Source organism: Pocillopora verrucosa, chromosome 7 (genome assembly GCF_036669915.1).
Source record: "Pocillopora verrucosa isolate sample1 chromosome 7, ASM3666991v2, whole genome shotgun sequence".
In the NCBI taxonomy this organism is placed as follows: Eukaryota; Metazoa; Cnidaria; class Anthozoa; order Scleractinia; family Pocilloporidae; genus Pocillopora; species Pocillopora verrucosa.
The window spans coordinates 18826709-18849387 of record NC_089318.1 but is presented as its reverse complement, the minus strand read 5'-3'; the positions used below and the strand labels follow the sequence as shown (position 1 = coordinate 18849387).

At 38.1% G+C, this 22679-nt stretch overlaps 2 protein-coding genes across 2 annotated transcripts in view; one reads left to right on the top strand and one right to left on the bottom strand.

Annotated features, from left to right (window-relative positions):
* The window catches only part of LOC131791888 (kinetochore-associated protein 1), a 41412-nt gene extending 31735 nt beyond the window's left edge, over positions 1 to 9677 (top strand). Inside the window, exons 57-72 of the mRNA XM_059109259.2 lie at positions 192 to 268; positions 458 to 499; positions 1325 to 1386; positions 1713 to 1785; positions 2458 to 2564; positions 3384 to 3519; positions 3934 to 4029; positions 4735 to 4791; positions 4887 to 4941; positions 5665 to 5728; positions 6476 to 6605; positions 6991 to 7080; positions 7511 to 7558; positions 7646 to 7743; positions 8470 to 8578; positions 9017 to 9677. Of these exons, the coding sequence (XP_058965242.2) occupies positions 192 to 268; positions 458 to 499; positions 1325 to 1386; positions 1713 to 1785; positions 2458 to 2564; positions 3384 to 3519; positions 3934 to 4029; positions 4735 to 4791; positions 4887 to 4941; positions 5665 to 5728; positions 6476 to 6605; positions 6991 to 7080; positions 7511 to 7558; positions 7646 to 7743; positions 8470 to 8578; positions 9017 to 9241 (1469 nt within the window). The 3' untranslated portion in view covers positions 9242 to 9677. The remainder of the gene's footprint in view (positions 1 to 191; positions 269 to 457; positions 500 to 1324; positions 1387 to 1712; positions 1786 to 2457; positions 2565 to 3383; positions 3520 to 3933; positions 4030 to 4734; positions 4792 to 4886; positions 4942 to 5664; positions 5729 to 6475; positions 6606 to 6990; positions 7081 to 7510; positions 7559 to 7645; positions 7744 to 8469; positions 8579 to 9016) is intronic.
* Positions 9652 to 21072, bottom strand: LOC131791890 (myosin heavy chain, clone 203). The gene is made up of 12 exons (XM_059109260.2): positions 20954 to 21072; positions 17951 to 18064; positions 17487 to 17564; positions 16450 to 16944; positions 14893 to 15000; positions 13804 to 13892; positions 13125 to 13206; positions 12783 to 12851; positions 12352 to 12432; positions 11344 to 11465; positions 11109 to 11259; positions 9652 to 10951 (listed from the first exon to the last, which is right to left on the bottom strand). Exons 1-12 carry the CDS (start codon positions 21002 to 21004, stop codon positions 10523 to 10525), a joined length of 1869 nt encoding a protein of 622 aa, XP_058965243.2. The 5' UTR covers positions 21005 to 21072; the 3' UTR covers positions 9652 to 10522.
* Positions 21073 to 22679: the final 1607 nt, after the last annotated feature.

The window sequence follows — 22679 nt, the reverse complement described above, 5'->3', positions numbered from 1 at the left end:
TCTGCTTCCTTAAAGGAGCCCCATTTTTAATTTATCATTCAATGAAGAGCTAGAGACTTCTTCGGCATATAATTTTCGAAGGATTAAGCCCTGTGTGAGCCCTCTTGTATTGATTTTCTCCCAATTTGCCACCTAGACTCTGATTTCTTTCATTTAAACCGAATTAAAGTACTAATTAATTATTTGTGTAGACATCCACAAAACTGCGGAGGAAGTCGCAAGTGTGAACAATACCAAGATAGAGAAGATCAGGCTTTATTTAATTGAGGTAGGATAAACGCTTTACACAGGAATAAGAGAAAACTTAAAAAAAGAACTAGCAGCCAGAGTAATGAACACGTTCAGTGCCCTCTACATTTTTCCAGTACCACTCTTAAATTAAACATAAGTAATCTTATCATTGTGTTCCTAAACATAATTGCTCATACCTTGCAATGACTGTAATCTCTGTTTTCAGAAATGGCTACCTTCCTCAGCTGAAACATCAGGTGACACGGAGGTAATAGAACGAACTTTCTTTTAGTATGGCTCGTTCCGTTGGGCAAGACAGCAAACAAAGCCAGCAGCATTTACCTCCGTGTATTGATGTAACTAGATATGCGTTATTGACCAAGTCTATGTCAAGATGACTAGATACTGGCCGAGTTTTTTTTTTCCCGATTTTATGGACCGAGAATTGTTTATTTCGAGAGCCAACTGTGTATGTAGCACAAACCCATGAGAGTCGTTTATGTTTCCTTTGTGTCTTCAGCCGCCTTTTGCAACTCTATCGCCGATGTATGTCCATTTCAAATTTGTTTTTGCGCGGGATCAAAGTGGGCAATCCCGAGCGGTTCGGGTAACCAATCAGAACACAGGATTCGCTTCCTATTGACCACGGGCACTGCGATATAATAAATGTATTCACATGCACAAACATGGTATGTTCTCATATTGAAAGATAAGTCATTGAAACAAGGATATAACCGGTCAAAGAGCACCTTTAACACAAGCGCCGTACAGTTATCGAGACATCAACTTCTTTGCTCGAGGTCCAACGCTGAGAATTAAACTTGAAAAATCCTCTAAGTTGAATTTTGGACAAAATTGGGTACTTTAACTTCTGGCCTCCGCTTGTTTCACTGTTGCCCGCAGCTCCTTTTTCTTTGAAGCTTTTGAAAGCGCTTCTCATCTTTCCAGTTAGCAGTTTCTTACCTTTCCTGCTGTGATGAAGAAAATAAAAATTACCCGATCACTAAACATGTTCACACCTAAAATTACGCCTTTTTAGATTTTAAGGTAAAAGTTGTTGTTAGATGTTTACTAATGAAAACTTGATCTTCAGTTGATCACACCTGTTAGTGAGGAAAATAATGAAAATGAGGAAGATGAGCAGAACTTGAAAAGGTGAATAAACACATGAATTGTTCTTATTGCTTGCTGAATATTTCATTGAACTAGGAGACTACTTGTTTATATCAAGAGGGTCCAAGCAGGAAGCAATTTTTCAGAGCATGTCTACCATGAAATTTTCCCCTGATGAGGAATCTGAAATATTTTCCCTGCTTTTACTAAATTTCTCGATTCATCTCTTCTGAATTTCGAAGCTATCAACCGATTTGTTTATCCTACATGCAATGCTCTTTACTTCGCCCGAGATCTACATTTTAGGCGTCTTAGTTTCTCGTCGAGCTATGTTGATCATTATTCTGATGTTTTCTCTTTTCGTCCAGGGTCATCTACATCATGGAAAGCAGCAGCGACCGACCAACTGCTGTTACATTCCTTCTCAATCTTGCAAACAAGGTAAGATCTAAGGAAGGATGATGATCAAATCATCTCTTTCAAGCGTAGAACAAGGAAAAAAATATTTTACCATCAGAATTAAAACGGTAGACTTACTCTTACTGATGAGCATCTCCCGAGGGTACTGAAACTTAAGGCCTTGTACAAGGTTTTATATATCTGGCTCGACGCCGGAATCTGAAGTATTTTGTATAGATATGAGTACCAATCAGTTTTAGGTGATATGTTTATTTTTGTGTGTTTGGGTTTTTAGAAACAGTGGACTTTTGTTCTATCTACTTACATGTGAAAGTACTTTGAGTCGATGGTACCAGGTGTTTTGCGACTGGCCGATCCTTAATTTTTTTGTTCCTGGCTTTAGAGATCTCCAACGCTTTTAACCCTTGAACCCCTAAGAGTGACTAGAATCCAAATTCTCCTTACCATATCACTCCTGTATCACACATTATGGTAACAAGAATAACGGAAATGATCACCAACTAAAGAAGTTCCTGATAGTTAAATAAATTCTCCTCAGTAGCACCTTAAGAAATGCATGGAGAAGAGTATAGAGAAAATGTATATTGATGTTAAGGCGTAAAGGGTTAAAGATAAGCATATAATCCCATATTCTTTTAAAGCGATATATAAAGCCACACAACACACACTGGTGACCTTTTATTACTGTTCTAGACTGGGTCTTCGAGCACCTGTCGTCTACGTGCGCTTCGAACTCTTTTCGCCATTGCTCCTGGAGAATTCATTGAAAAACTGTGCAAAACTTCAATCAGCGTGATCAGGTAATGATAAAGAATTAGCTGAGGCTCGAACGAGTGTTCTGTATCGCAGTTAGCTACACATATTAAGTGCACAAAGGTATTTCTTTTATTGGGAGGCGAATTGTGACCTTTTTTTGTTTGAAAGGTGTAATATGATTCGATATAGATAGAAATAAGAGAGATGTTAAGTTTTTAGCTCGGTAAAGAAATAGAGAAAGATGTTTTTTTCGTCTTGTCACGAGCGTGGGACAAAGAAAAAATTCTGAGCCGCCCCGAGGAATCAAACCTCAGACCTCTGGATTCCGCGCTCCGATGCTCTACCACTGAGCCACAGAGACCCCATGGTGAGCGAGGTCTATTACGAAGTTCATATGACACGCGTCTTGCATACTGCTTGGATCAGCAATGTCGATAGCGTAATGTTTGTAGATAGAAATAAGAGAGATGGTGAATTTTGAGCTCGGTGAAGAAATAGAGAAAGATTTTTTTTCCGTCTTGTCACAAGCGTGGGACAAATGAACTTCGTAATCGCTTACCATGGGGTCTCTGTGGCTCAGTGGTAGAGCATCGGAGCGCGGAATCCGAAGATTTGAGGTTCGATTCCGCATGGGGACTCAGAATTTTTGAAAGTTAACGGTCGTAACACTTTAGCATGATCGTTGAATGTTAAGTCTATACTCACCATCTCTAACCACTTAACACCACAGTTAAGCGGACCCATGGTCCGAGATTAGTTTTTTCCGTTTTCATATAGATCCCTAGGGCACAACTTGAACTCATTCAAAGGGCACCTACTCTTGACACGACATATTTTCCCACTAATTTTGGTACCGTTGACAGGCAACAGATGCAGGCTCTAGTTTGTCTCGCTGAGCTCGAGGGATTACACATACAGCAGTCGGCAAGCGCGTTTGACAAATGCAACAAGGAAGGACTGGTGCGAGGACTGTGGAGAAACCATAAGCACGAGAGGAAGGTTGGTGCTGTCATGTTGAAACGCATTCAACAGATTTAGAGGGGTATAAACCTAGGTGAAATTAAATGCGTGGATACGTAAATATTATTAGTCAATGTTGCCAGTGTTGTTAGTCAATTTTCTAATTGTTGGCCACTATCACCAACATTAATAGCCAGTACTTTCATTGTTGGCCAATGTTAATGTTGTTTTCCGATGTTGTGGGGCAAGGTCTTCATGGTTGGTTGCTAATGTTAACCAATAGTGTTGGCCAATATTCAAGAGGTCCTTTGTAAGATTTCATTTATCCTGGCTCAAAGTGCATACTGTTTATTTGTTTGTGCAGTTCTTTATGATTATATTTACTTCGCTATTTCGCTATTTATTCTTGTATCCATGGATGGATTTTTTTTATTACTATCCACTTCCTCTCAGGCTGTACGTCTTGTAGCGGACTTGTGTCTTGACAACAACATAAACGATCCTCAACTGTGGAACAGTGTTCTTCAGCAGCTTCTGGCTTTTGGAATGGTGAGTTATATTTATCGAGTAGGTCACATTTGAGCTGGACCATTGATACTAGGACAGCCCATGCTTGACTGGTTTGGAAACAAGACTGGAATACTAGGTCGGGGAAGATAAATTTGGGGTTGCTTGTAATGTGCGAATTAAAAAGTATCCTGTTTCCAGAGGTTTGATTTCTTTCTTTTTTCTTCTTAGAATGGTATAGGAAAACCTCACACCATTTCTCTTAAAGAAACGTACGAAATGATAGAAAAACCAAACTGAACGAGTCAAACATAGCAAACTTTTTTCAGTTTTCTATTTCCTCGACTTCGTGTTCTCAATCTAATTTCCTGGCTTTAAGATGCTGATTAATATTGACCATGAACTATGCACGCATTCTGATTGGTTCTCAATTATGATCTATCGGAGGACAGACGTATAGATGACGTCATCGTTAAAACTTTTTTTAATTCTTTATTATATAAAAAAATAGATTCCAAGTTGCCGTGCGTCTGTTCAGTAATAGATTACAAAGGACGTCAAAATGTGGTAAGAACATCAGTGACACACTCGGTTGCGCCTCGTGTGCCACTTTTTTGTTCTTACCACATTTTGACGTCATCTGTGATCTATTACTGAACAGACGCACGGCAATTTGGAATCGTTAAATGTAGTTACAACTTACTTGGCTGTCTCTGAAAATCATTCTACCTTTTCTACCTTTTTCAGATAAAATACCTTCGTCGGGTTCTTGTTAACTTAGCTGGGATTTCTGACCTGTGGCAGGTAAGTGTTTGTTGTGATTTTCATCATTAAGTACAAAAATTAACCCTTCCTGGTCATTTTGTCATTATTAAGCTTTCTATATTTGAACTTCCAAGGTTCGCTGTTTGCCTCAAGTATGGAGAAGTGTGCTAACAGCCCCCTTCAAATCAGGTTTGTGGTGAAAACATATTTTAGTGCAGAGCTGTAAGCGAGACATTTTTAACTGTTGTGATCGCTTTGGTTTCACCTGCTGAATTCCTTCAAATGCTGAAGCTTCTAAATGACTCAACAACTTTGGCAAGCGTAACTTTGGCGAGCGAGTGCTCAGTATTTTATGGCCGCCATCTTTGATTTTAATGGCAGCGGAAGGCTGGGGAGCGAAAGAAATTTGTACCAAGGAGGCGGTCGATGGTCAAAAGTGAGGAGAGGGGTGAGGGTGGGGGAGTGAAGATTACTTCTCGCCCCTCCCCTGCCCCCACCGTCCACTCTAACTCCAATTCAAACATGGCCGATCAGATAAACGGTTCCGTTTAATATTAACCGCTCACCCTAATAACACGCCTGCAATGCAGGTTAAGTGACTCTGAGTCCTAACACTGCGAAACAAATGTTCTATTTTCGCTCTCGGTTCTGAGGCCCAAGAAAAGAATTGGACGTGATATTAATTAATCCGATCCTAAAGGGCAAGCTGCATTTCTAATTTCTTACAACCTCTTTTTACCCTTTGACATTCTTACCTGCCTTTTGAACCGGAGGAGTTTGCGGCTGGTATATATTTTCTTTTCCTGTTGCAAGGGGTGTTTAATAAAACAATCCTGAGATGTTAGCTTTGTAACATATGCACCGTGTGCCACCTAACAGATATTTGTCTCAAACTTCGTTTTTGTCTTGTAGTTTCTACACCGTTATCAGAGGAGGAGGTCGCTGCTTGTGAAGAATCTGCATCACTACTACAGAGGTAAAGAAGTCGGTTTGGGTCGAAAACTGAGGTTTCTTCTTTAGCAGTGTCGACAAAAAGATGCTTTATAATCGCATAACGTTTCATCCTTCAAAGGTTTAAGCCGCCTCTCTTTCATTTTATTTTGACCTTTTGCCCATGGAAAGCAATTGTTTACACTTTACAAATTTCAGAAGAAGTATACTAAGATTTTGGAAACGTAATGGACCAGTTTCATGAGCGCTTGACCCTGTTCGAGAGAGTCGTCATTATGAGGTGTTTCAAACAAGTCACTTGACTCTTAAGGTGCTTCTCTCACTTAAATGGCTACCATCAGACTGTCGCATAAGCCTGATTAAATGCAGAAAAGTGGTCATTTACCCTGGGTCAGGTTGTTCAAAGCTGGATGAAGATAACCTCGCGTTAGTGTAAAATTTTATTTCAGATCTGAAAGCTTTAAAAGAAAAGTCAGTTTAAATATTTTTGTCTACAATTTGCTGATGGGATGCTCCAAAAAGAATAGAGAAAATCATCCCAAACAGGCTCTTGAACTGAGAAATAGAGAAACCCGGATCAAAATTTAACTCTGGGTTAGTGCTAATCAGCTTTCGTACAACTGGGCCCCGGACTATAACCCCATCTTGTCTTAGAAGTAGTATACCCTTGTCGCTTTATGCTACCGACCGCCACACCATCATCCTGATTGAAGTTGATTGTTCCAGAATGAATCAAGTGTTTTGTTTTCAAGCCTATGATTTTTCCTTCTAGATGTCCTATCCTCCTCGACCTTGATGTGTACTCCATCGCAGTGCAGTTCCACAAAGTTGGTCTCCAGGCCCACTCACTGGCCTGTCTCCTGCTAATCCCGTCAAGTAGTGCGCGCGAAAAGCATATTCAGGTTTGATATCAGAGGGTATCTTCACAATTTTCAAGCAACTTTGTGAAGCTATGTTGGTTGGCAATTTTGTTATCGAACTTGGATATAAGTTCATATGGGCCTTAACAATGATATATTTAACACCAAAAGAATCTTCTAAAGAACTGTGCTGCTGTGTTAGTGGAATATATTACACAATAATTTGGTTTTATTAACTGAGTTGATACTTAAAGTTGGCCACCGTAGAGAGCTTCTGAAGCTGATGTTTTGAGCGTTAATCCTTCGTCAGAGCGAAGGGCTATCACCAGAGAATTGGGTTGTTTTTTATTGTTTTTAGTGGAGATTTTTTTTTAAAGTCTCCCTTATCATTTTAAACGACGTTTCTCTTTCTTTCATCCCTGTTCAGGCACTGCTGGAGACAAACTGTGTGAATGTTATTCTTGCTCAGTTGGACGAACAACGTCAAAGAGGAAGCACGTTAATCCAACCTGATGCTGTAAGCACTTGTTACTATTGCTACTGGTTTTGTTGTCGTTGTTGAAATTTCTCTCATTAAAAAATTGTGTTCAGATTCCTTTGCGGAAAAAAGAACCCTCTAAAATTTGCCTCGTTCCCAAAGTGTGACTTCGTAACTCAGTTGTTGGTAGCCTCAACTAGTATCTGCGGGGTATGGGTTCGATTGATTACACTGCAGTCCACAAGCTGAGGATCATTTCTTTGTTTATTTTACTCGTCTGCGAAACCTTTTTTCCGTTTTTTCTCTTTTTGCATGACATAAACATTTTCTGTACCAGACAAATAAAATCACAAGAAAAGTTCAAAAGGATGTGTCGTCCAACTTCAGTAAGATAAGGCGACCAGACGTTAGACGTTTTATTACCTCACCGTTGGTATTCAAATTTCTTTTTCATTCTTATCGTCCATAGGTTGAACAGGAGGTGTTTAAATATGTCGAACAAAAACAAGAGTATCAGGTACGTGGGAATGATGCTGTGATTTTTAGTGAGACGACAACCTAGTCATTGACTTCGAATTCTCGAAATTTCTTGTTTTGCTTTTAGATACTCCTCGGTACAGCTTATTTTGACAAATTGCTTAAATTCCTTATCATGGGCAAAAACATTAACGGGATTCTACTCAAGACAATACAAGCTGGCAGGTAATTGATATAATACTACTAGTAACTTCATTGAAATGACTAATGGACATTAAGGACTTGATGTCTTTTCTTTATAAACACGATAACAGTGACATAATAAAACGATATATCTTAAACATTAAAGCCGGTGACTCCGATAGCTGCGATCGGCAAAATCGCCAGGTGTGCCCGATGCGGTGATTGCGATTTCGCCGATAACTTTATCCTTGATGTGTCATCTTGTCCAAAAACTAACACTCCACTTTCTGAAGAAACGCCCTTGTCAAGGTTCGTTAAAAAGGGTTCAACCCTTTCGTTGCCAGTACCTATATATAAATTCTATCACCATACTTTTTTATGCTGTTAGCTCTGAGAACCTGGTGTTCAATCTAGCAATGTCCCCCTATTTTATAATTTTCAGTTCAAGGGTATCTCTTTTTTGGAGCATCAATCTATTTCAGCAAATGTTTGAGAATTGGGAATTGAAATGTTTGTAATACTGTGTATCAACTGAGGTCTGAACTAAGACATTCACTGCATTGCTATTCGTGAGGTAGACCTTTCAGCCCTCATTCTAGATATTTCTCCATATTAGGTAAGAGTTACTTCGCCCTCGCTGTCAAGCAGAGCAAATTCTTTTGTTATATGTTAATGTCATCACCAACCCTAGGAGAAATAAAAATAGTTTCCAACGAGCAGTAAACTTAAATTTTTCTTTTCTTCTTGGCTGCAATTTCTTCGTTTCAGGTTGGAAAATGCAATACAACTTGTCCAACTTTTTCACCAAGCGCACCTTGATATGCCGTCGGCACAGTATATAACATCTCACCAGATGAAAGAGTTTGACGAACTATGGGTAAGACGTGTTCTTTTAAGTATGAGACAAAAATGTTGCTCCCTTTCTCCCGGTGGCTTTGTTATCAAAAATGTTTTTCCTTCAACGGAAATCAGCTAGGAATATATCTCTTTTTGGAGTGCCTACGCACCCCGAGTGTGAGTCTAGTCATCAGCCGGTGCCGCAGAAAATTAACCTTTGAAGGTACTTCTCTCGCACTCAGTTAAAAGGATTGTCAGTGTAAGTGCTTAAGAAATCTTTTTTACGACTCCGTTTGCCTCAGCTTCAATGGTTTCATTTGTGTACTTCACAGTTTTTTACAGCCTACCATCCGACTACTTACTCTTGTAGGAACGCAGATAGACATGCCAATTTTCACTAGAAAATGGAACGCAGTAAGATTCTACTTAAATTTGTTTTGTTAAGTGTCATGACATGTTTTTCCCATCTTCCCTACAGACGTTTCTGGAGATGCACGGGATGTTAGACGCCTGTCTACCATTTCTTCCCAAGTCAGATGCTGACCAAAAGGATGATGAGCCTGTAGGGCACCAGACCCAGTCCTTTTGGGTTCAAGAAGGGGAAGAAACAATTGGACAAACAATGGAACAAAGTGCTATCGATGATCAGCGTGACCACTTTATGTTAACGCTGACAGATTGCAGCATGGAGGTCCCGCTGTAACAAGGGAACCAATAGTACCTGTTAGTTATTTCTGCGTAAGCGTGGTTGAAAATGGATACTAAAACAATGCAATAGAAGTTACTGTAGAAAATTGTGGAGTGCAATGTATTCTAAGATATCTTTAGACAGATTAAAAAGGTACCTTTCGAACGTTGCATCATAATTCATTATCCGATTCCAGGAAACGAGCAAGGAACTTCAAGTAAAGCCTTGTCGTATTTGCTTCCTTCAGGTTTTTTTAAATGATGGGCACTGGTTGAATTTAGGTAGAATCATTATTGTTCGCCTCCCAAAACATTTCTTAATTTCGTTCAGGTGACCCGGTAGGAGTAGTGGCATTGTTATCCATTTTTCGCGAGATCTCGCCATTCCTTTCGCCCAGTTATAACCAAAAAACGACACACTTTCAATTTACTGTATTCTTCAAGCCTGTTTTTATTTATTGCAACAAAATATGAAATACCCACAAATGGGTTTTCCTCAATAAATATCGATGACGGTATATTTACAGCCACGATTGGAAGTATAAAATATACTTGTTTCAAAAATAGTCGATGGTCAACTTTTAAATATATTATTACCACGTTTTTCATTTTATCGTCTTGAGAAAGATTTTGTTCCCCAGTATCAAATGGTACTATTAAGTATTACTTGTTCAGCAAATATGTACAAAACCTTAGCAATAAATACTCTGACGATTTCTAATTAAAATCATTTTGCTGACTTGATCACGATTTTTACAAAAAATCTTGCACTCGATTTGGGGAGAATTTCTGTGTAAAATGATATGGCAAAATAATAATAATTTCATAATAATTTATGAATGATCGAGATTATTCTACACTGAACCAATGAGGCTAGCGCAACAAGTGATCAGAAGTGATCAAATTCTTCTTACTGATCAATTATTTGATCAGTGATCAAATTCTTCTTACCAATTTACAATTAAATGTATGGTAGCTGGATGGGAGAACTACTAATCAAATCTTAAGAGTGAAACGGGTTGATGACGTAATGAGTGAATGATTTGTGGATTTTTAAGGGACATTCAGGTCACTGGAGAAAACTTAACCTCTTCGGTGTAAAGACGAAAAAATGAATGTTGTATGTGCGGGGTGTGTACGAGTGTTTACTGCGAACTCTTAATCAAGGAAAGCCAATTGCATTACCAAATGGCAGAAACGATTTCAGAGAAACCCACTATAAAAATATATATCTCCAATTGGTAATTTCACATGCCTTACAAATTCAAATTGGTTATGGTAACTACCACAACAGCGCTTACATAACAGCACATAAAGCACTAGTGATTTTCTCTGTTCCCATCTTGTGCCTTCCATCGCCGTTGTCTTTACCTTTCTTGCCCAACGATCCTTTAGAGCTTTTTGCTGCCGACTCCTTCGTTCCCTTTCCTGAGTCTGAGCTACTGGTGATTTTAGTTCCGAGTGAATCGTTCGAAGAAAACCGGCGGGGCTTTACACCCGCGGATGTTGAAGTTGACGACCCCGGGGCCGGAGCTACTGATCGAGAAGGGCGGATAATCCGGGAATTCCGCGCGCTGCGCATGTCTTGTGTGGTCTTCCGCATTATCTCGTCCACCGAGACACTGTCTGCACCCAACTCGGCCGACTTTCTTGCTAGGTCTAATTGTGTTTCCAAGTGCTTCGTTCTCTGTTGTAGGCGTTTGTTTTCATTTTCTGAAGCTTCCAACTGCAACAAATCCATAACCACAAATAGAAAAAAATAGCTTGAGTAAGTACAAAAATTGGTGCATTCGACTGAAGCCATAAATGCCTACTTCACAAAACAAAATATTTATGGAAACAATGCGTAAGCAAAGTACATTTCAGAGAATTACTTTTGTTACCTTTTCTTTTAATACGTTAAGTTCATCGTCTTTATTCTCACAGCTTTTTTTCAGACTGAACAGTTCCTCAAGCAGTTGTCGATTTTGAGATTTTAGTTCCTCAATCCTAAAATCTACTCCTTTACCAGACACGCTTGCTCGACTAGTGCTCCTAAAAAATAAGAGAAATAACAAGTAATGCCTTAGTTTCGTTAATAATAATATGATTCCTAAAGCAATCTCTTGTGTTATATACCTGACTCTCGTAGGAGGAGTGGACACTGCGATGCTTTCTTCAGAGCTTTGATGCACAAGATGATGCTTATCAGTTAACTTTGCCTTTTTGGACTCTAGTTCCTTGGCCAGGGTATCCAATTCCTAGAACACAAAATAACATATCATTTATCTGCTACAGTCAAACACAATTTAGAAGCCAGCTGCTCAGAGATGAACATATGGTATCGTTCATCAGCGTCAAGACGGCCGCCAGCAGAAAAAAAAGAGAGCAACAGTACACAGTACACGTACCTAACGGTATACACATCTTTAAACCTTTATCCCATTATCTTAAGTTTGTCATTTGCAATCTGTTTTAAACTCCAACATCCCTACTTATCGTTGTTTCTCTTGGTTTTTATATCGCCTACTACTCTACTCATTTACAATCCAGGTCAATCTTCTCCATCCTTAGTCATCCCTCTTCCTTGTTGGTTTATTACTGCTTCTTTGGCGTTTTTCTATCTCACCGAACTGATATTTTGTACTCATTTCCAATCCGTGTCAATTTTTTTTCATCTTAAGCCATCCTTCTTTCTCGTTGTTTTACAAATGCCTCTTTTGCGTTTTTCTATCTTACTGAACTAATATTTTGGGTTTCCCTTAAACTGGAAAATAGTCTTTCACGGTGCACAAAAATATGGCAAAATATCGCGACTCAAACTGGTTATCTGTTCCTTAACCCTTATTGTTTGATGGACCAAAAAGTACATACATCTTCTTTACTTCTTTCGACAATAGTTTCCTACAACTCCTTTTTCTCAACACTGCCCGTGAACTTAACCACACAAATACTGCGGAATCTTACAACACAATCAATAGCAATTATATACGCCTGTAACTTCCAAAAAAAAGCCTGTGATTCCGGCACCTCCCCCCACCAACCCGAACTTCCCAAGACCTTCCCCTCTACACGACGATCCCAAAAGTATTCACATGTATTACCATTAAATTACACAGAAATGTGAGAAACGAAATGATTACTAACGTTTTGAAGAACATTTAAATCTTCTTCTTTGCCGTTGCAGACAGCATGGCGACGATTTAAGTATTCTTCATACTCCCGAACCTGTATGAACAACAAAAAACCAGTGATTAAATAAACAACACAATTTCAAAAGAAACAGTCAACCAGGACCATAATTTATTGGATGGAAAATTCAATGGCTTATTCAAGGTTCACTTCAAAGAAACAAATAAATTTACTTCTTTAAGGGCAAAACCAAAAAAAAAACAGCAACTGCTTAAATATCACGTGTGGGCTGATTTTATTCCGAGGTTTAACTTTAAGATCAATAAAAAGTGCTGAGTATTTTTTGCAGATTACGCAAAATGGCGTCGGACATGAACATAGCTCCGATTCGTGATCAACGACCAATTTTCCTTTCTTCAGAAAGAGTTTGGTGTAAAATACTCTACCTCTTTGTCCCTATCTCGAACTTCCTGTGCTCGCTGCTTGAGGTCCTTCTCCATCTGAGATATTGCTGACTGTTTTAAAAAGAGTAAGAAAAATAAAATCATTATCAAAGGCTGACCTATTGGAACATCAACAGTACTCCGAAAACTGTTGTTGCTCACTCAATTGCAATTATTATTCTACAATAAAATAAACGGGAAACACAAAATGTACACGTACATGTATTAATATTGAAGACATCTTCCCTTTTTTTTTCAATTTTCGGTGCTTATTTGAATTTCACGTGTGTTCAGAATTAGGTACAATACATGTAAATAAGCTTAATCATTTCCTTTGCATTGTACCTCGTGTTCATAATATCTCTGTCTTCTCTCCTCTAGCTTTTTCTCATTTCTAAATTCTTCAAGTTCCTCTTCAAATTTTCTCCTAAAATAGAAATAACAATAATATTAAGAATGAATAAAACAAAATCATTCGATGAAACCCAATAAGCAATACATACATTTGGCAGTTTACCGTGCTTAAAGAGAAAGTTGCTGAAACTACTGGATGCCAGGACGAAACCAAATAGTAAAAAGATATTTTATGCATCTATCACAAGCAAGAGACGAGCAAGAAAAACATATGTGACCTCTTTAAGGAATCCAAATTCCCCTGATTTACAGAAAACTACAGTGCTGCACTAAAGCAAGTTAAAAGTATCTCGATCCTCGAGAATTGAGGCTCGAGTCGAGTTTCGAGACTTTCGAGACGGAATAACAAGTGTAGGTTCATATATTATTTTGATTTCTATCGTAGAACAAAGAAAAATGTTACTCATTTGTTACGAACGTGCGAAACGTGCGTAAACCAGAACAGAACATCGATGGTCTACGATTAAGTATATTGGTAAAGGTTACAAGTAAAATTGAACTTAAACCAAAAAAAATCAAGATACAGGAAAACGACTTGCTTCCTTAATGCAGACAATCACTTAAGTGAATTATTTGATTGACCACATAGCACAATATTTTAAGTTCATACTTTTTTTCCTCTCTTCGTCTATCAATGTCCTCCATTTCCGTCATGTACTGCCTTCTTCTCGCTTCTAATTCCTTTTCAAGCTTGTCCATCTGCGCAAGGCAAATTACAACCAACTTTTAACCCTTTAACTCCCAGATTAAATTTGTAATTCTCCTAAATGTCAACCTTACAATTCTTGTAATGTCAGTTCAGAGAAGTTAGTATTGGATCAACTTATTATCCCCAAATTGAAATATTTTCTTTATTCTTATCACTTATCTGTTGACATTGTATGGATATTGCAAGGAGAAATTCTGTCTTGGTCACTCATTGGAGTTGAAGGGTTAAAGAGCGACACAATATTTGAACCATCTTTGTTCCTCACACTTTTTCTCAAAAGACAGAGTTTTGTTACAGATGGCGAGGGGGTAAGTGTGAAAAACGTGCACCACCACCACCCCCCCCCCCCCATCTCGCACATCACACTTTCAAACTTACTATTGTACTAAGTTCGCGTTTTTGTTTACATGGAAACAACTACTTAAAACCAGGATACTCCAGATTGATTTACGTCTAATGCCAAACAAAGATTACAAAGAATTACACCTGTAACAAAGAGGGGAAAAAGCTCTCCTGACGATTTCATACGACACGTTCCTCTGTTCGAGCTCTCAATCTCAACTCTTGGGATGAACCACATTATGATCCCTACAACTTAATTTCTCCCAAAAATAAACACTGACCCCATTCACACCAAAAGCTTACACACGTTTTAAAGCTGTTTTGTCAACCACGATTTTAAATTTGTTTCCTTCATAGAAGCTAGTCAAACCGAAGTTTGACGGCTTTAATGCAACATATTGAAATATAAAAGTTAGCGACTGCTTGAATCCTATAGAAAATTCAGTTTTTCAGTTCCCTGTTCCTGCTTTTCATTTAGTTAAACCCGGTTAACCAGACAAGTTTTACTGATGAGAATTGGGTAAGTCACCCATACCAAAGGACTTCCTCCTTTCATATACTAGTCGAGAAACTTAACTTGGCCTCTCTCGAGCGTGAACCTACAAGCTACATGATACAACATGAGAAACATTAATTTTCATGACAAACCTCTTGCCTATTTTCATCTCTGGCCTCCGTCATTCTGCTGTTTAAATCAGACATTTCTTTCTCAACAGAGTCTTGTTTTGCTTTAAGTGATGACTCCAACTGAAAAACCTATAGTGATTCACCAAAATCAAAAGATATTGTGTGTCCATTAATGAGGCCGATTATATTTTGTCATAGAAGTATAAAAATCATAATTTAATCTGCTACATAGCGCGCGCAAGTCCCATGTAATTCCTAATGAGCCACTGTGGTTTATATCTCTAATTATTTCACTATTACGCCACTTTACCATATTGGGGCATCGAAGCGCGCAAAACATGCCACGGTATTACACTATAGAACATGGCAAAAAATACGAACGGAAAGCGGAGCAACAAAATGGCCCGTACTTTTCGAAAAACGAGCTTTCAAGCGCATCAGATCTTTTCATTTGTTAGTAGAGAACACTTAACTGACCCTACAATGATTTGTGTTTTTTATGTCTTCGCCCACGACTTATGCGATCGATACGATAGTCAGATAAAGTCGTAAGAAGAATTTGCAAACATAGTAGAAGTTGAAATACCAGAAAATGATCCAACAGTGGAATAATAAAATGTTTATTCGAAATACAATGCACGCACAAAATATTCGCGGTACGCAATTTTCTGGCCGTGAATTCTAGTGAACAACGATTCAAGCACGGTCGCTCTATGCAGGTCTCGTACATACAAAAGATTCGTACGGTAGATCTGCTCTCGGCTTTGGCTCCAGTAACCCTCATGCTTCTCTCGTGCTCTCCAAACTTACCGTGTGCATCCATAACTCGACATTTGCACTCTAAGAATGTACCAACTGTTAAAGAGATGTCAATAAAATACCACAATTTCTCCTTGGTCTCATACGGATACCTCCAACTAACCGTATTAGAGATCCGTACTGTAAGTTACGAACTGATATTTTTTTTCGCTCATGACGCGTGATTTTGTCTCTTCGGCTACCCGGAGGTGAATAGTGATTGCTAATCACTTCTAAATTAACCAATCAGCAGGTTGAAAAAGCGCTATTTGCCTATGCAGCATTAAACAACTATTTACCGAAGTGGAGGTAGCTAGATGTTTACCGAGGCGCGCAGCGGCAAGGCAAATATCGTCGCTAACCACCAACACTGAGGTGAATAGTGAAATAGTACAGCACAAAAAATTTATTTTAACTCATTTATTCCAGCAGCGACTATAATGTTTTTGGGCGCAAATCCCGCGCATGTAGCTCGGAGGTAAATAGCAAAGGATATTCGGGTTCTGAGCAGCCAATCAGAGCGCGCCTTCAACGCTTTCCACTGTTTTAGTATATATTTAATACTAATACCCGAAATTTTAATTGTATGCCATGCAATATTCTCTGCTTCTCACAAAACCTGTTCCAATACCTGTCAAAATAACAGCAAAATCTACCTTCAATTTGAACACAAAAAAAAAAAAGTGAGAGAGGAAACAACCTAATATTTTTCACCAGTCACAAATTACGACAAAGCTCCTTTAACTAACCAGAGATAACTACGAAAAGCTTAACTCTCACCTGTGCTTTAAGGCCTATCAATCTTGTATCATCATTTAGCTTATTGTTCTTGATATCGTGAAGCTCAAATGTTCCATTCAAAAGCTTTTCTCCTACTTTGTTACTAATGCCATTGACAAACGGTGAGTCTGTTGTTCCATTAATCTTGGTTGACTTCAAGCTAGAGCTTGAATAATTTCCATTGTTATTGGTTTCTGACGGGCAATTACTCTTATCGACAAGAAATCCAATGTTAGGCTTAGAATCATCTTCACTTGATTCAGGATCATTGTGATCATCACCCTCCTCATCATCATCATCATCCTCGTCGTCGTCATCATCATCATCAGTGTCATCATCATTACTATCATTTTCATCATATCCGTAATCCACAAAATTAATATTGCTCATAAGATTATGGCTGTCAGTATCATCGTCTGAAGTTTGAGAGTAGCTGTAGGAGTATTCTTGGTTTCTCTCCATGTTAAAACGTACTTGTTTCTTAGCTGGAGTGTCCTGTTCAATGATATATTTAATACAATAATCATAATATTTATTGTTTAAAATTGTGATCAGATTCCTCTGCAGGATGGAAGAACCCTCTAAAAATTTGCATCACTCCCAATGTGAAGCCTTGTAGCTCAGTAGGTGAGTAGTGTCAAAATGAAAGACACAGGTTTGAATCCTTTTAAATTCCCCAGAATTTATTCAGGCTTCTTCCTAAAAATGCTTAAATTGCAGTGTAAATGCACAAATTGTAGCACAAATGCTTAAATTGCAGCATACATGCAAGGATCATTGCTCATCCAATAATTTTAAGATGAGCTGGAGCATAGTCTCAGCAATCAGCAGAGCTGATGCTTGTGCTACAGATAATTATATCTGTGAAGCAAAAGGCTTTGGCAAACAAAATGAATAAGGGCCCTAACATTACATACTGTTCATACAAATCTAGTTGCAATTGTCCTTCCCCAAAAAAAAGTCATTCAGAAATACAATATACAGTTGAATTTGCAAAATTATCAAGCTGTTAGCCATTTTTGATTAATCTTGTTTACCTTTTGAAAACCATTTTTTGAGCTGTGTATTTTATCTGCTTCTTCCAGTAACATTTCCAAGTTGGAATCAGAAGAACACTGTACAGCAGGACAACAAGAAAGACAATCATAAGTGCAAGATGTTAAAACTCATGTCAATCAATAATTAGTTATCAAGCCTCAGACCCACCATTGTAATCCTTAAAAAAATGGGGTTCAACACAGGCTGGGTTAATCTTATTCTAAATGGAGGTATATCCGAATAATAATGGAGAAGGATACACCTGAAATTTGAAAATCAAATCATCCTTTCCAAAAAAAGGCAACTCTGTGAAATAAGTCCTTACTGGTTTTTAATCTAACAGTCAAGGAGAATCTATAACTACAACAAATGCATCATGGATAGGACAGTCTACCTATATGAGATAAAACTAAAGCACATGTGATACAGATAAGGAGATCATCCAACCTCATCCCTCACTAACCTCTGATGAAGAACGATTCTGTCGTCCAAGAAATTCCAAGTCGCCATTAAGGAGAGGCTTGTGATTTTTAACAACTGGTTCTTTCACTATTCCATGAGTTGCCTTGCCAAGAGCCTGTCAGAAATCAAACATATTTTATTAACAATCCCCTTAACTACACCTTCTATTTAACATCAGCGGTGACAAAAGTAACATGATTTAAGGTGACATTGATTTTTTGACATCTTGCCTGTAAGTTTGCCTAGATTTTTGTATGATTGTGAAAGTATTTTTCCTGACATTTTATGAGGCATTTGTAACCTGTTGACATGAATGAGATAATCTATCAGGGGCATGGCCAGGATTTTTCAAAAGGGGGGTCTCATTGTCAAACTGAGGGTTATCACCAGTTTTTGCCACCTGATTATTGTAGGTAGTTTGCGTAAAAAAAACGCAAAGGGGGGGTTACAGGTACCACCCCTAACTATGCCCTTCACTAATGCAAGCAGACATATATGTTCCCTTGTACAGTTAATTAACACTTAAGACAGAGAGTATTTAGAAAGAAACAGAAATAACTAAATGTCAGCCTGATATTGGCCAATAATATAGATTTTTGTACAAGTAATTGCATCCAGAGTTTACAAACAGCTTCAAACAAAATGGCAATCGCAATAATAAATTTGGCAGATATATGTATTGTCAACCTTAGATTTTTAATCTAATGATTGCAAGAAAATCATGAGCTCAAGATCTTGTGATAGTCAATAAGTGTGTCTATCCAGAGCAAATAATCTTATTGTTGAAGTCTACATCTACAAGTTATTCATAACTCAACAACAAAACAAGCTCATGTATTTATTTCATAACTAAGCTGCTCACTCTTCTCAAATGAATATTCATCATGGAGCAAACAGAGAGAAGCACAGGCAACCAGACTGCAGTATGTTTTATAGGGCACTTAAATACAGTTATACTAACAACTGTAATTATCACTATGTTGCGTGTTGTGGTACATTTTGTGAACCACAATAAAGATTTTGACAGGCTAAAATGTCATTTAGCCTGCTTGCACAAGCATATGATTGTTTACATTGTGTTGTTGACATTTTTTTCAGTTTATAATTGCTCCACACCTGCCAAGATGATAATAATAGTAATACAGTTTACAGCATGTTCTTGGGCATAAATATGTTTTGATCCCTTTCAGAGTCATTTTCACCCTTGCTGAGTTGGGCCCAAACACATCAACACCCACGAACATAAACTCTAACCATTGTTTCTAAGTGTTGTGTCAGTGGGAGAGTATAGCAGGTAATTTAATGTAAACAACTGAGTTGAAAATGTAGATTTGCCACCATTAAGGGTAAAAAAAGCTGACATTTCAACTGTTAGCCCTTCGTCAGAGTGATTCACCGAAGGCTAACTCTCAAAACATCAGCTTTTTTACCCTTTACAGTAGCCAATTTACGTTTTAAACTCAGTTGTAAACACTAGATTACCTGCTATTGTTTTAATACCTGTATTTGTTTAGTTGAGATGAAAATAGCACATGAGAAAAGCTCAAACAGGTCGACTAATAGAGAAAGACAAATGGAGTATAAAGTTGTGAGCGCAATTTGTACCTTACAAATGTAATTTATTAATTGACTAAAGTTTTTCAGTTTATTTCAAGGCGCAAAAAGAAATTATAGACAACTCACGTCAAAATCTGTATTCACTCTCTGAATAGATGATACAATAATAAATTTTGCAAAAGTTGAAATGGAAATCAAATGAGATTCTTGAAGTTTTCAAACAAAACAAGCCTCTTTCGTAGCATTGTTTCCCCAGACATCTGTGTGGCAAATCTTTTGTTTATAATCTGTCTCGCAGAGTTGTCAACGATTTATCTCTGTCAGGTCATTCACTCGGGCAAATTAAATTTCATGCCATAAAAGCGTTTCAAGCGATGAGAAATTTGTAAAAACTTTCAAATAATGACAATAAAACGCTAAAAATTGCTGCCTATGCAAAAAAAGCCCATAAATCCAACTTCTGAGGGCTTTGGAAGATAAATTATGAGGGTTTTATTACATAGCACTTAGATTCAGAAGTTAAATTTGCGTCAAGAACAATGACTGTTTCGAGAATTAGCATGACAAAACAATTGGCTCGTCCTAAGCAACTTCAGTGGAGGATTAAACGGAGGATTTCGTTGCTATTATGACACAAACTTTCAATTTTTGATATAGAGACTTGTTTCAATTGTCTCTTAAGGCTGATATAATGGATGTACGCCAAATCAAATACTTAGAATACACTAGTAATTGTGGTGTGACACAAAAACCTGAAGCTCAAATCAAGGGCAATGTTTATAGCGTCAACAAAAAAATATTAGAGACCTTTTAGTTTTATTAACAGTAAAATGAGGCGGCATTCGATGCGACAACATTTTTCACAATGAAAAAATCACCTTCAGTTAATCAAAAAACGATTTTGATCTCACAGCATTATTATTTTACAAGTTAAAAATCGTTCATAAATGCAAACAAGGATTAATCGCGGATTCATCTGCGAAAGCGACATGACACTTTAGTTTTCGCGATTAATTTAGCTTCCATCATTCATTTTGTCGGATAAGGTGGGCATCTGTTGAGAGTTTTCTACTATAATGATCGCGATAAGCGAAAAAGGTAAGGTACTACATGAAATTACAACATCTTAAACTATCTTCCCAACGACGACCGATCCGAGTTCTCAGAGACGAATAATTTCCGAAAGCCGCACCAACACATCGAAATTCACGACCACTTTATGGGTTTCCCGGGAGAGTAATAAAAGAAATATTATAATAAATGGCTTAGTAACACAAAAAACTCACGATAAGCAACAGGAGTAGATTTCGAGTGACAATAACGCTTTCTTCAGTACCGTACGAGCGATTGAATCAAGGCCGACGCATACCACGGTTGCCCCTCATAAAATTATCACAGGAAATTTCACATTGGGTTGGCAACGAGCACATTCAATTTAATCACATACCTGACTATAGTCTGCTTTCCTTTCCATTAAAACTTGAGTCATTTCTACCATGTTGAGCGCAAGTTTACCCCATTATAGCCGGGCGATAACTTGACAAATGACCTCTCGTTCGCCAAGTGATCTTACACGAAGTAGTGGAACGTCGAGAGTATTGATGGATCACCATGGAAACAAGATTGACATTTTAAAGATGACTGCAGCTACACGTTTAAAGAAATGTATATCTCGATCTTGAGCGTTAGCAATTTTAAAAGCACTTTCTTGAGTTACAGAACTCATTCTGAAATCTAAAATCACTCCTTCAAATCACAAAACACTTCAATAAGCTGCAAAACACGTTCAAAACTTACCGTACACCATTCCAGGAATCGAAAACACCCCGTAAATATTTAACAAAACACTTCCATAAGTAAATATTCAAGAGACCCTTGCGCAAATTACAAAACTATTCTATTGATATTAAGCATGCATGCCCGTTTAAGACGAAGCACCTGTCAAAAGTTCCACAAAAGAGAAACACTTACGTGTTTTGATCTATGGTAGTTTTCAAAATGTGGAAGCGTTTGTGAGATTGTTGAGCCGTTTTGGATTCAGGTTAACCCTATCGTTGACTCATATGAGTGATAAGCATCTATTTTCTCCTTACAACATCACCGCTAACTGAAACATTCAGGTCACAAGAATAAAGGAAATGATCACCAACTAAAGAAGCTCTTGATCGTTGAACAAATTCTCCTTGTCAGCACCATAGGAAATGTATAGAGAAAAGTATGGAGATTATACATACTGATGTTAGGGTGTTAAGGGTGAAAGTGTTCTCGAGGTGGGTCTTAGTTTGCAACCCCTGGGTACCAAACGGGCTTTGCTCGTATCAGATCCCTGCTTTACTTAAAGTAGACAACATAAATAAGTCGTTCGGCAGGAATAGGAGAGAGGACCAGAAATCAACGTGGTCCAGTCAAAGGAAATGGATTAAGACAATTTTATAAAGATGAGTTCCAGCTATTACATAAAAGATCATGTATAACATATTAAAAGTATGAGATGAATTTAGTCGTAAATTCATGTCCTACGAGCCCGGGTCCGTAAGGGACTGTGGGAAAAATGGTAACATGACCAATTTCCTGTGATTTGGGTAGGTAGATATAGAAACTTCCGAGACAGTCAGACCCCCCCCCCCTTCCCCACAGTAATTCACAAGTGATACAACATAGCATTTCGTAGAATTATTTTTGAGGTCAATATTCCTTAAAAAGAGTCATCACCTTTTATACTAGGTTTTAGTATGGCCCCCACTGGTAACCTTTTTTTTCTTTCCCTTTCTTATCTGCTGGACATGAACGAGTAAAAATGAGAGAAAGAGGGAAGCCACGGCCTGCTCACTAACTCCCCCCCCCTCCTCTGTCTTAAAAAACCACCCTTGGACAGGACTTAATTATCTTGAAGAATATAGGAACATAATGTAATAATAGAATGGAAAGAATTTTACGAAGACTAGACAACTTTATGAGTACATGACATGTATACTTAAAGGGAGTAGGGGAGTAGTAAGTCGGAAAGGGGTTGTACAGGGTACGCAGTTGAAAAGCAAAGAACGAATTGAGAATTTGGGGGGTCAGGGGGTACTAAGGAAGAAGGAATCCCCTAGGAGACTCTTAAATGCATTTAACGAGTGACTGACCCAAAACCGATTAAATGAGACACAAGTGCTGTAGGTATAGTCAGG